The 13351-nt window shown below is 58.8% G+C and overlaps 1 protein-coding gene across 8 annotated transcripts; it reads right to left on the bottom strand.

Annotated features, from left to right (window-relative positions):
• Positions 1-946: 946 nt before the first annotated feature.
• Positions 947-13351, bottom strand: Syt3 (synaptotagmin 3). Of its 8 annotated transcripts, none has more exons than XM_013066393.3 (11): positions 13236-13351; positions 12470-12605; positions 10860-11022; positions 7427-7949; positions 6025-6400; positions 5662-5880; positions 4120-4240; positions 3821-3992; positions 3601-3733; positions 1600-1667; positions 947-1437 (listed from the first exon to the last, which is right to left on the bottom strand). In XM_013066393.3, the coding sequence occupies exons 3-10, from the start codon at positions 11005-11007 to the stop codon at positions 1602-1604; spliced, it is 1758 nt and encodes a 585-aa protein (XP_012921847.2). In that variant the 5' UTR covers positions 11008-11022; positions 12470-12605; positions 13236-13351; the 3' UTR covers positions 947-1437; positions 1600-1601. The 8 variants fall into 8 exon arrangements, with proteins under 8 accessions (XP_012921847.2, XP_087056928.1, XP_012921845.2 ...); XM_087200802.1 differs by having other exon boundaries at positions 10860-11027; XM_013066391.3 differs by having other exon boundaries at positions 10860-11371.

Consider the following 13351-nt stretch of genomic DNA (forward strand, 5'->3'; position numbering starts at 1 on the left):
AGGGGCGGGCCAAGAGCATGCTTGCCAAAGGGACACAATGATTGGCCTCCAGGAGGCCAACCAAGGCAGGAGCAGGACCAATCAGAATCCTTCTCCTGAAAGACAGGGAGGAGCATCATTTTGTTTCCCTGGAAATTCTCTGCTGAGCGGGCAGGCACCACAGGTCCCATTCATCTGCAATAGCGCAGGCCCTGTCCATGTCCCACCCAGAGCCACCCACTCCAAGTGCTTCCTGGCTGTCAAGGCTGCTCCGCACGATGGGGACCGGAAATGACAGATATGACAGGTGCCCGTTTTCCCAGACGGCTCTGCAGCTCAGGGTCTCCGCAGAGCCTGTTCTGGCAGGAAGAGAAACGAGAACTCTCATGGGGGAGAAAAGATGAACACACACACGGGGAGGCCCTGTCCGGCTGTCTGCTTTAACGCCGCCGTGAGAGACAGGGCACAGTCTGTCCTCCGGAGCCAACTTGACAGCCCGTGCTGTCAAGCTCAGCATCTCCCCTGGCCCCACAAGAGCCCATCATTTAAGCTCTTCTAACTGGAATTCCAATATTTGGATTTTTAAAAATTTTTTTGCTTTGCTTTTTCAGCAGAAGCCCACAGCACCAGGCAGCCATTTAATTGCCTTGCAGTTCCTACCAGAGAGGGAAGGCAGGAAAGAGGAAAGCAGAAGGCAGTGGCCACAGCAGCAGGGCTGAGCCACGCCCGAAGCCCCCCATACCATCCCACTCTCCATATATCGGGGTCTCTCAATTCTATCTGTGGCTCTGTGCTGTATTTTGTGTCTTACAATCAACAATGGTCCTGGCAAATATAATTTTTAAAAACCAAGGCCCAGAGGGATGGATTGAGTTGACCAACCACGGAACAAGGCCCACATCTGTCTGATGCAGATCTGCCAGCTCTAACACATGGTCCCTGCCCCAGAGAGGACAGGAGTCCGGGGTGGTGAGACCCACGGAGTGTTTATTCTGGCGTTGTTAGCAGCAGCGGGGTGGGGGTAGGGGGTCGGCCAGACTCGGGGGCTGGTGAACACAGTAGGGGACACAGGTGTGTGTGTCTGGGGACACAGGGCTGGTCTGGTGACATTCACGGTGAGAACAAGAACTGGGAGACCAGGCTTTGGACAACAGTGAAGAGACAGAGACGGAGGGGAGGGGAAGGAGTCTCCCAGACATGCACGGTCCCTTGCCCCAAGGGGGAGCCCCAGGGAAGACAAGACAGACAGTGGAGGCTAAATGCCCCCCACCCTGAACCACGGCGCTGGGCTGCCCACTGCCCACCCACACGAGTCCAGGAAGGAGAGGCGGGCCCAGGGCAGCCCTGCACCAGCAGCTCGGACGCTATGGCTTCGAGGAGATGAGTTCTCGGTCCGGGCAGGAAAGGATGGGGTCCGGTCCTGAGGGGGCCTGGTCAGACCTCCGGCCCAGGCCAGACCTGCAAAGGAGCCAGAGGGGAGAGGCCAGTGACAGTGGAGAATGGGTCAGGATGCCCTGTCACTCCAGCAGCATCAAGGACAGACAGGAAATCCTGGGCCGGTGCCCCTCCTCCCTCAGACCCAGGGGTCCAGGCCTGGCCTCCTCCCTCTGGGCTTCTCACCCTCACTCTGAGTTCTCCTTCTCTGATAGTCCTTTGCCGCCTTTTGTGAAGCTGGTCAGAGTCTTCTCCTGAATGGGGAGATCCAGAAGGATCAGGAATGGCAGAGACAAAGCATCCACTTATAATCAACAGGAAAGGGCATCCATCCTGTTTCATTAGTTACAGTATTTTTTCACTCAGCTTTGAGAGGATGAGGCCAACTACATTTGAATCCCATTTTACACATGTGGAAACCAAGGCACAAAAAACAAGTCCTTGGAAATCATGAGGCCACTCACTACTGGGGTCGGGGAGCAGGTCCTCCCTGATGTGGAGGAGCTGAGAGTCTGCCCTGGGGGCTGGGCGGGGACAGAGAGCCAGGGGGAGGGAGCATTGGGTGGAGGCAGACCTCCAGAGCAGTAGGGAGCACCATGGGCTAAGCAGAAGCTTCCGGGAAGCTTCTGGAATGAATGAGTAAATCAGGACAAGAGTGAACAGCCAGGGGAGGGAGGGAGGAGAACTGGACTTTTCCCATCTCAAATCTGGGCTCTGTGGCTCTCTGTCCTGTCCCCATCAGCCCTGGGAAAGAGCTGGGTGGAACCATGTGAAGGGGAGAGGAACTCACCCCAGCGTCAGGTCTGAGGGGGGCACAAACTCAGCCATCAAGACCAAGAACATCTTTTTTTGTTTGTTTTGTAACCAGGGATCGAACTTGGGACCTCGTGCTTCGAGGCAGGTGGTGGAACCACTGAGATAAATCCCCAGTCCAAGACAAAGAATATTTTAAGGTGATATTTTAAGAAGCCAAAATTAATGCAAAAAAAAAAAAAAATCCATGATGAATAAAATTCTCCAACTTATTTTTGTGGTACTAGAGATTAAAACCCAGGGCCTTTACAATGAACTATACCCTTATTATACCCTTATCTCTTCTTATTTTTAATTTTGAGACAGGGTCTCACTAAGTTGCCCAGGCTGGGCTTGAACTTGTGAGCCTCCTGTCTCAGCCTCCCAGAGTGCTGGGATCACAGGCCTGTGCCACCACACCTGGCTCAAAATACCCAGTTTTCAATAAAGTCCCACACCATGTCAGATGGACTGACAAAGACTGCGGTCCTCAATAGCATGTTTTGATGTATCTTTAAATGATTAATTTCCCCTGAGAATGCCAAAATATAAAAAATAGTGGAAAATGGAGAGCAAGAGTATTAAAACTAACATTACTTTATGCTTAAATTTATATATATAAATATACATAGGGCCTGGCATTTAGCTCAATGGTTCCAGTGCCTGGCTTGCAAGTGCAAGGTCCTGAGTTTGATCTCTGGTATAAAATAGATATATATTTACAAAAAGAATTTACTATACTTTTATTTCCTTTAATTGAAGCAAATTCATTAATATTTTCAAAAATGCATTTCTTTGCTTTTCTTGTTTCCCATTGACAAAATGGTCACGGTATACAAAGTAATCATCTTAAATGGCTTTAAAGTGGTCGTGACCCCAGGACCCAGGAGGCCTCTTGCTACCACACACTCCTGCTTCAGCCTCCCTGACCTCCAGGCCTCACCCTTGATACAGCACCCCCCCCCGCCCACTTCTTTCCCCTCCCCCTCCCCTCTCCCCCTCAGAGAGGCCCTCCGGAGTCCCGGGTGTACAGGGCAGCTCCAGGCCTAGGCCCTGGACCCCTCAAACCTGGGGGTGGGGTGTGACCACGTGATCTTTACACTAGGTCCTGCACCACGACATTCTCTGCTCTATTTTATCCTTCTCTTATTTACTGAAACTGTATGGTTGGTCCCCATCCACTACAAGCCAATCCACTCATTTCCAGGGCTCAGTTCTGTCTGCCCCTTTATTTTTATTTATTTAGGGTGCCGGGGATCAAACTCGAGCCTGGACCTTGCACTTGCGAGGCAGGCCCAGAAACCACTGCGCCAACTCCCCCGCCCCCGCCCCTTCACTTTGACTTTAGCACCGAGCTGCCCGCCTCCGCCTCGCATCCCCCAGAGGGAGGCTCACCTCCACCAGCTGGTGCCAGTGCTCCACAGGCTTGCGCGGGTTGGCCAGCATCTCGGCCCAGTGCTCGCGGCCGTGGGGGTCGGCGGCCTCGGGGCCCACGCGGCACACGCCGATCACCTCATTGTGCCCGATGCTGGGGGGTGGGGCGGTGAGAACCGGCGAGAGGGGCTGCCCCCCCCCCGCCCGCCCGCCCGCCCGCCCCCCTCGGCTGCGCCCTCACCAATCGTAGTCCACCACAGCGATGCTGAGCCCCACGTTTTCCACGCTCTCGGGGGCCACGTCGAACACCAGCGCCTCGTTGTACGTGGGGTTCAGCGTGTTCTTCTTGATGGAGGTTTTGCGCTTCTTCAGACGCCGCCCCTCGCTGATCAGAGAGGCCTTTACGTAGGGGTCTGGGGCGGAATGAGGGGGACTGAAGGAGGCCTCCTCCCTCAGACCCGGGGTGCAGGCCCGGCCTCCCCCCTCAGACCCGGGGGTCCGGGCCGGCCTCCTCCTCTGCCTGTCCTCTCTGCGACTCACCTGAGAAGCCCGTGAGGTCCATCGCTTTGAGGTTAGAGGCTTTAATGATGGTCACGGTGAGGCGCCCGGCCGTGGGGAGGTAGCAGAGTGAAAAGTTGAGCTCCCCAAGATCTGCCTTTTCCTGCAGTGGGGAGGGCACTCAGAGACTCGGCCCGGCTGCTGTTCTCCCCCTGACCTAGGGCCCGTTCTATTCCCATCCACTTAACGGTCTTGAGTCTGGGCCAAGGTTCTGTAGCTCCTCAGCCACAGCTGCCGAGACCGTCAAAGCCTACTTGTTCTGCAGGAAGACGTTAAGAGGGGAGAGGGGGGTGGGGAGAGAGAGAGAGAGCCAGGAGAAACAGGCGGAGAGGCCAGGACACTGAGAGATCCCATTGGAAAGGCAGATTCAGGATGGAGTTCTACACTGAGAGGGCAGTGACCCAGAGAGGGGACAGAGACAGAGGGGGACAGAGACCCCAGGCAAATGGGCCTCGGCTGGGGAAGGAATATGAAGACTCGGAGAGAGAGTGAGGCACCGGCGAGGCTTAGATCGGACCCCACACACTGTGAGTTGGAAAAACCGACAGGGACAGTGTGGGACAAGGAGCAAGCAGAAGAGAAGTGAGTCCAGGGAGCGGGGATCCACTCAGACCACGTGTGGCTCTGTGGAGTCAGCCACTTCCTCATGTCCCATAACCAGAGCCCTGCCACCAGCCTTGGGGCCTAGACCTGCAGCTCCTGAGGCCCTGCCAGCTGGAGGTCTGAGTGAGTGAATGAGTGAATGGGGTGATGAGAGGAGAAAATGAGAAGGCCCAGGCACAGGGGGACCAGCTGGACACAGAGAGGGCAAATGGGAAACTGAGGCTGGAGCAAGTCCCCTCCTGACATGCGGACCTGTCCCACGGCCTCCCAGCCCAGAATGCTGGGTAATCCCTGGGGCAAGATTGGGGGTAAGGAATTGGGGGTCTGGGGCTTGGGGCCCCCAGCAAGGAAGGCTGAGGAGGGGCTGGGGCAGGCATGGACAAGCAGGAGAGTGACCTGCCAGAAGGGGATTTATGACAAATGGGGACAAGGCCGCTGGGGAGCTGGAGCCGAAAGCCCTACCATCTGGCCACTCAAGGAATTGGGGGGAAGCCTGGGCACCCAAGCTTACAGGATTCGAGGCGAGGGGACCGTGGAGAACAGAAGGAAGAAGAGGAAAACGTCTCAAGGTCATAGGTTTGAAAAAATAGAAAGTTCAGAGGTCAGAGAGGGCTAGGGTTCAGGAAGACTAGAAATTGGGGCCAGGAGGTTGGAAAGTAGAGGAAAAAGGGAAAGCAAAGTGGTCAGAAATCCAAGGTCAGAGGCAACGCCACAAGGTCATCAGATGTCACTGCGTCAGATGGGGCTGAGCTGAGAGGCCGAGGGGTGACTAGGCTGGGCAGGGCAGGGCAGGGGTCCATCGCGGCTTGGCCGCTTGCAGTATAATCCGGGGGCCGGCCGGGAGGAGTTAGGGTCCCAGGGTGCAAACCTGGGCCCTGGGGGAGGGCAAGCAGAGGGGTCGAGGGAATGCAGGGCACTGACCGAGCCACCCTCCATGATGTCCCTCCAGAGCGGGCGGTCGGGGGGCTGCTCAGCCAGCTCCAGGAGGTTGTCTAGCACCACCTGGCCGATGAGGTCATGCCGCGAGAAGCGGTCAAAGTCATAGACGCTGAAGTGCAGCTTGCGCTGGGCCAGCTCAGCCAGGGGCACCGAGAACTGGAACGTCTCATTGAAGATGGGGTTCAGGGTCTTCCTGTGCACCTGTGGGGGTTCATGAAAGGAAGATAGACACGAGGCCCTTCCTGGCCCCTCCCAATCCCCAGAGCCTGGCTCCCAGCCCCTCCGCCCTCAGCCCCAGGAGTCTGGCCCTGGGTCCCCTGATATCCAGCCACTGGCGCCCCAGACCTTAGTCTGAAATTTCTTCTTGCGGTCGGGTAGCAGGTAGATCTTCACGTAGGGGTCTGAGAAGCCATTGGAGTCCTTGGCCGGGAGGTCCAAGGCCTGCAGGATCCGCACCACCAGCTGGTCGGAGCCGTACAGATACCTCAGGGCAAAGCTGATGCGGCCGCAGGGGGTCCCCGCCTCGCCTGAGCCTCCGCCGCCCCTCCGGCCACCTGGCCCAGTCCCCTGGTACAGCTCCGGCTTGATCTGGCCGATGAGTTTGGCCTTCTCCTCACCGCCGGGCAGAGGCAGGGGGAGGGCGGGTGGCCGCTCCTCACTGCTGGGGTCTGACTGTGTAGTCAGGGTCTGCTGCGTGAGGGGCCGAGGCAGGGCTGGGTACCTGGGTGCAGAGGGGAGACCCAGCCGGGGTCGGCGGCTCTGATCTCTGTCAGGCCGGGGGGCCGCTCATCCCCTCCTTGCTTCAGTGCACCTGGAACAGGCCACTTGTGCACTTTGAGCCTCAGTTTCCCCTCTGGCATCTGGAGAGGGGAGTTAGCCCCCTTTGTAAGATCCCTCCAGCCCAGACACATGGGGCTCCAGCTCCCAGGAGCCTCTGGATCTAGGACAACATAGCTCAGCCCCGTGCCCTCTTCAGCTCCCCACCCTCTCCCTGGCCTCTCCACCACCACCGCCCTGGTCCCAGCTGAGGCCATCCTTTCCTGTCCTGGCCTCTTGGCCTCTGGTCTCTCCTCCTGTCATGGCCACAGAGGGTCTTGCTATGCCAGAGTGGACCCTGCTTAAAGCCCCCTGTGCTCTGCCGTCCACCCTGGCTGGGCTGAGGTCTGCAGCCACATCTCCCCAGTTTGCTTTGTGAAGCTTATTCTCCTGCCCCAGTGCCAGCTGTTCCTGGGAGGCCCTGCACCCTCCCCTCCAGCCTTTACTGGGCTGGTTCCTCGATCCCCACCTCCTGCCTGGCTGATTGTGGGTTTCAGCGGAGCCCCTTCACCTCCAGCCTCCAGGGTTGCAGGGGCCCTCCTGGGGACCCCCTGTAGTTCCCTGAGCTGCTTTTCTGCCTCCCTGCAACCCCCCGAGATGATGAGAGCCATGTGGGTGGAGTCTAGGGTCTTCCCAGCACCCTGGTACTAGGTGCTCAGGCTACAAGGTAGAAAGAGGGACGAGGAGGAGCAGGTCCCACTGCTGACCCTGGCTCAGACTGACGGGGATGCAGCTGTCCACGCGCTCGCCTCCCCCCACCTCCGTCTTCTCAGATCTGGAAGTCTGGGGCTCAGCCCGCCCGTGCTCCAGGATCCAGGCACCGATGCTCCCATCTCCTTCCCGCACAGAACTCAGAAGAGCCGCAGATGGGCAGAGATACAGGTGATGAGCACAAGTGCAGAGTGGAGCCCCAGCCCGTCGCCTCTCTCACCTGGTGCTGGGTGCGAGGCTTGTGACCTGGTGATGCGACTGGGCGCTGGGCAAGCCACCACCGCTGGGCGGCAGCAGCAGCAGCCCCGAGCCCGCCCCGGCCTCGGAGGGCAGCTCAGGCGACGTCTGGCTCGGTTTGACCCCGGCAGCCACCACAGCGGCGGCTGCAGCCTCGGGATAGGAGTCCATGTCCAAGTAGGAGGGCTCGGGGGGGTCGGAGCCCCCCAGGCCGCCCGGCTCCAGCAGCTCGGCGAAGGGTGGGTGCTGGGCGGCGTGGGCGTGGGCGTGGTGGCCGCCCAGCAGAGGGTGCCCGCCCAGGCCGGTGCCCAGGTGTCCGCCGCCCACCAGCCCTGCCAGCCCCACACCAGGGCCCAGGTCTTTGCGCAGGGGGCCGCCGCCCACCGCAGAGCCGCCCTTGTCCCTCCAGGGCACCCAGCACAACTTCCAGGACACGAAGAGGGAGACGCCGAGAAGGACAATGCCACAGAAGGTCACGATGACCGACAGCAGACTCACAGAAATGTCTGGAAAGAGTGAGGTCAGAGGTCAGGGGTCAGGGTGACTCTGGTGTCCCCGGAGGGCCAATCCCAGTCACTGGCATGGGTCCTTCTGGGCACTTTGCCTACAGGACCTGAACTCCACAGGCCCCTGGGGAGGCCTTTCCTATCACTGCTTTAAAGAGATTGTGAGGTGTGTCGGGTCCTACTCACGATAAACGACAGAGCTGATACTAAATCCAGCAGTCTGCTCCAGATTTTACTTTTTTAAATTTTTCTTTCAGTACCTGGGATTGAACCCAGGGCCTTCACACTGAGCCACACCCCTAGCCTTCTCTATTTTTTTATTTCAAGACAAGATCTCATGAAGTGACCAAATTGTCCAGGCTGGGCTGGAACTTATCCTGCCTCAGCCTCCCAGAGAGTTGGGATTACAGGCATGCACCACTGCACCCAGATTTTACTCCTAATCATTAGCCCACCGGACCTGTGTAAGAGGACACAGCATCCGAGGTAGACCAAAGCCCCCAGCATCATGCCCAGCAATATCGAAGGAAGTGTGGACACTGTTGAATGGGTCAGAACTCAAATCGAAGCTTGCTGCATGGTCTCCGGAACCCACCTTAACCACTCTGAGCCTCACAGTCTCTATTTTCCAAATGGGAACAAACAGTCCTTTCCTTAGGTTTAGTGGACCACAGAAGGCACATGGCGTGAAGGAGATAAAACAAGACACCTGACGACGTCTCAGTGACATAATCATTCCCATTTTCCATGGAAGAACACTAAGGTCAACAGATGCCACATCATCTGCCCAGGGTCCCACAGCTGGGGGTGACAGGCCTGACCTTCCTCATGGGGCTAATATAATGCCTCAGTCCTTCCCAATGAGGGGCAGTTCAAATGTGACTTGAGATTAGAATAATCAGCCTCACTGTGCTATCCTCACAACCAATGGCCCCCAAATGCCTGTGACATGTGGCTTGGCCTTGCAGTGAACCTCAAATGGCCCCCTTACTGCGGCCCAAGGCTGGGGCTCAGGCAGTGATTGGTACCAGGAGTGGGCTCCCAGAATGGTGTGCAAGGATGTACACATTTGTTTGGGACTTGGCTCTTGGTCCCAGGAAGGGAGAAGAGGGGGTGGCACAGGTGACCTAAGCCCTTTCCTCAGGTCAGGTCAGGCAGGATGCTGTGTTCAGAGACGTGCAGAGGAGGGGTGCCCCTGGGGCTGTATTGCTCGGTGGATGAGTTCAAGCTTCAGGACACTGTAACCTAGGGAGGATTTGTCCCATCTGATGAGAAAGCTGGGACTCTGAGATGAAGGAAGTGACCCAGCAGGGCTACTCGCCAGGCCCTGACTGAGGGACCCCGAGTCTCCTGCTGTCCCCTCTCTCCGGCTGCTCTTTCTATGCCTGCTGTGGGTTCCGGGCACCATGAGAACCAGAGCCAAGGGCTTCGCCAGCCTCCTGGACATGGGCAGCATTGAGGCGAGGGCTCACTGTGGGGGAAATAGACCAGACATTTGCCAGCTGGACCAGACCTGCTCAATGCACAGTGGGCCCTCTCTGCCCTGGCAAGGCCCCTGTTCCTGTCTGCACAGCCTGGTGCTGCTGGGGCCTGGAGAGATGGCGTGGTTGCCTGAGGAGGAGCCTGGCCCTCAGCCAGCACTTGGGAGGAGACCTGTCAGGACAGACAGACAGACAAGGGCTCAGGCCATGTGGCTTTCTGTCTGGTAAGGTTGCCTTGGTCACCTGGACTTCGGGCCATGCTGGGGAGTCCCTAGCAACACTTCGACTTAAGTCGGGGGCCACAGGCACACAGGAGGTCAGCCATGTCCACATGACTAGCCTCCAGACAGACCCTGGGCACGAAGACTTGGGTGGGCTTCTCTGGTTGGTGACATTCTGTATGTCTTGTCACATGTCATTGGTGGGAGAATTAAACATGTCACGTGACAGCGTGGACTCTCCTGCCCTCAGCCCCCTGTGCCTCTCTCCTTGTAGAGCTGTGCTGGGGGCTTCTGCAGTGATCAGTGGTAACTACAGCTGTGATGGCTTTTGGAGCTGAGTCCTTTCAGCAAAACATGGGACCAGGACCCCCACACTTCTGACCTAGGCTAGCCAGGCTCAAACTCTGGCTCCACTGCCTCCCTGAGGCTCTGAGTGAGCAATGGCCACCCCTGGCCTCCTTCCTCAGCATGGTCACCTGGCCAGTGCTCAGCCAGTGGCTGTAGCAAGGCCCTTCCAGCAACTGCTTCCTCCCCTCACAGTAGCACTCGTGACCGTTCCCAGTCTCAGCCCTTTCCTGGCTCTGTGACCTAGAGCAAGTCACTGCACACTTCTGAGCCTCCGTTTCCTCAGTAGAAAATAGGGATTATGTGTACCCCCCAGGGTTACTGCGAGTAGTCAGTGAAACATGCCCAGGGGCCTCGCCTGCTCCCGGGACTACAGTGCCTCAGTCCTGATGGCAGCTCAGCGGCCGTCATGTGTCCCACACTGTTGTAAGGGCTCTACTGGAGCTGTCTCTTTTGGATGCTGGGACTACAGGCACGCACTACTCCACTGAGGGGTTAGTCATTTTTATTACCCCTGTTTTCCAGTTGAGGAAACTGAAGTGGGCAAGAAGAGCCGCTAACCTAAAGCCTTCCAGGTGGTAGCAGGGGAGCTGGGACAGGGACCCAAAGTCTGACCCCAGAGCCTGAGCTTTGAATCACTGTGAAAGACACACGACATGCGGAGGAGACACTGGGTGGCCATCTCAGGGGGTGGCCCACAGGGCAAAACACAGAAGGCCAGGGGCTGAGTGGACAGACCGCAGCTCCTTCTCCCCGATCAGAGCTTTGGGGGACAGGGTAGCAGCAGGCAGGGTGGGGGCAAGACTCTAACTGGGATTGGCCCAAAGGGAAGGGAAAGCTGAACCGGCCTGGGGTTGGCTGACCTGCGTCGGGGCCCCGGGGGTAGCCGGGGATCCGGCTGTTGAACTCCTGGCATCTGTCTCTGGTGTCAGTGTCTCGGAACCTCGCACAGAGCTCTGAGACCAGGATGAGCGCTCGCCGGCAGAGGTCTTCCTCGTAGTCTCCAGACATGGTGGCCGCCTGGTCCTGTACTTGGGAGGCGCGGGGCGAGGTGCAGAAGGGAAGGGAATGGAGCAGGAGGGGAGCAGGGGTGTGGAGAGTGGGCAGAGGGAGGGAGAGAGAGAGAGAGAGAGAGAGAGAGAGAGAGATGGGCGAGGGAACAGAGGAGGGATGGACAGATCAGGGGCCGAAAGTAGAGCAAGAGGGACGAGGGACGAGGGGACAGATATTGGGGGGAGGGAAGGCAAGGAGCAAATCAGGAGCCGAGAGACACAAGGGCCAAGAGTGTGGGTGGGCAAGAAAAGAAGAACAGGGTTGGACACACCAACGGGGCAGAGATGGGCATGAGTGGACAGGGGGACAGAGAACGGGGACGCTGGGGAAGGCAGCAGAGGGACAGGCAGGAGGCACAGATAAAGGGACAGGCAGATAAGGAGTCAAAGGTTAGGGGCACACAGGGGAAGGGACAGACTTAGGGGAAGACACACCTGGTGATGCCACACATCATTCACTCGTTCATTCAACAAACATCCACCGAGTGTCAGCTAGGCACCAGGCACTGTGTGGGCTGTGGCAGATACAGCAGGAAAGAAAGGACCAGGGTGCCCTGACTTCCTGGGGCCCCAATCAGAGCAGCAGGGACCAAGAGCAAACCAGAAAGCCAACACACACCAACAAACGAGATGCTGGAAGGCCAGGAGAAGTAGCTTAAAAGAAACACAGCTGGAGGATGTGTCCCCAAGGACCGGGGACAGACGATCAGCATGGGCTCCCTGGGATGCAGGGGACGAGACAGAGCCCACCTTGAGCAGTGGGCAGTGGGGCTGAGCCAGGAAAAACATTCAGGCAGCAGGAACGGTATGCGGAGGGGCTTGGGTGGGAAAGTACACGAAGGCGCCAGACTGGGACGGACAGGGAGCTGGCGAAGCGGGGCACAGAAGAGGGGCAGGTGTGGTGGTGGCTGGGGAGAGTGGAGCAAAGTTGAGGGAGGGAGAGAGGCGAGGAGCAGAGCCTAAGGGAATGGGGAGGGCGAATTGGGGCTGGGAGAGCAGAGGGATGAAGAGAGAGGGAAGTCAAAGATTCAGACTTGGGGTGAGAGCGGCCAGAAAGATTGAGCCAGCGTGTGATTCATGGGGACAGAGAGACGGGTGGATGGAGGGCCAGGCGGGAGTGTGTGGCAGAAATGTCTTCCAGAGAGAAACAGTGGCACCAGAGCGAGGGGCGATGGAGAGAGAGGATGGACAGACCGACAGTGGCTGGAGATCACAGGCGCGGAGTGGAGAGAGCTGGCGAGGACCGGGGATCCAGGAGAGGGCCGTGTGGGGTAGGAGGATGGGTGACCCACGGCTGGGAGCCAGGCCTCAGACAGTTGGAGAGGGCATGAGGAGCAGAAGTAGGGAGGGACAGACAGGGCTCACAGACGGCCAGGTGTTGCGGGGGTGCGGCACAGGGCCAGGACCATGGCCAGGCTCACCTGCGCTTATCCCTGCCTGGTCCTGGGTCGCACCCGAGGCGGCGGCGGGCGGCAGCCCATGGGGGCTGCAGGGCGGATCAGGGGCTGCGGACCGGTCCCCACGCGCGCCGGGCGGTGGTGAGAAGGGGTGTCAGATCTGGGAGGAGGGGGCAAGCCGGGAAAAAAGCTCACCTCAAACCACACATCTTGCCCTAGACCCGAACCAGCAGCCAGACTCCAGGCGACCTCGGGGGTCCAGCCGTCCCCCTCCCAGCTAGCGCTGTGCTTTGGAACTACAACTCCCGGCAGGCCTCGCGCTCCCGCGGCTACGGCTTACCCGGCCTGGTGCTGCGAAGGCTACTGGGAGTTGAAGTCTTTAATACCTCTCCCGGCCGCAGAGAGGGTGTTTTTTTTTTGTTTTTTTTTTTTTGTGGAGGTTTTGAGGGGGGTGGTTTAAGATGCCAGGGTCCCAAGACTCTGCAAGGGAGGGCAATGCTACCCAGGACCTCGAAAGGCTGCGCAGTCCTAAGACCTTAGGGGCCACGGCATGAGTTAAAAGGTCCCCACGCCGTAGGGATCGGTGGGAGCGGAGTAGGGTACACCCAGGTGTTTCGGGGACCCCGTTCCCGAGGCCACGTGCCCCTCCCCCGGAGTGCCCGGCCAGCACTGCAGACTCCCCCTGCACTGCCTGAGATCGACGCGCTGCACCCGACCCCCGCTCCCAGGCTTCGGGGCCACCCCGGCCCCCCGGGATGGGGGGGGCTGGAGGGGGGAGGAGCAGACTCACCCTAGCCGCCGCCGCCGCAGCCCCGCGCGCCCGCCGCGGTGCCCGCTCGCTCCGCCCCGTCCCTGTCGCAGGTCCGCAGCTCCGCCCCTGCACCCCCTCCCTCCCCTGCGAACCCG

This window comes from Heterocephalus glaber, unplaced genomic scaffold (assembly GCF_053883595.1).
Source record: "Heterocephalus glaber isolate CG9 unplaced genomic scaffold, H.glaber_assembly_v1.0 deba00001744, whole genome shotgun sequence".
NCBI classification, from domain to species: domain Eukaryota; kingdom Metazoa; phylum Chordata; class Mammalia; order Rodentia; family Bathyergidae; genus Heterocephalus; species Heterocephalus glaber.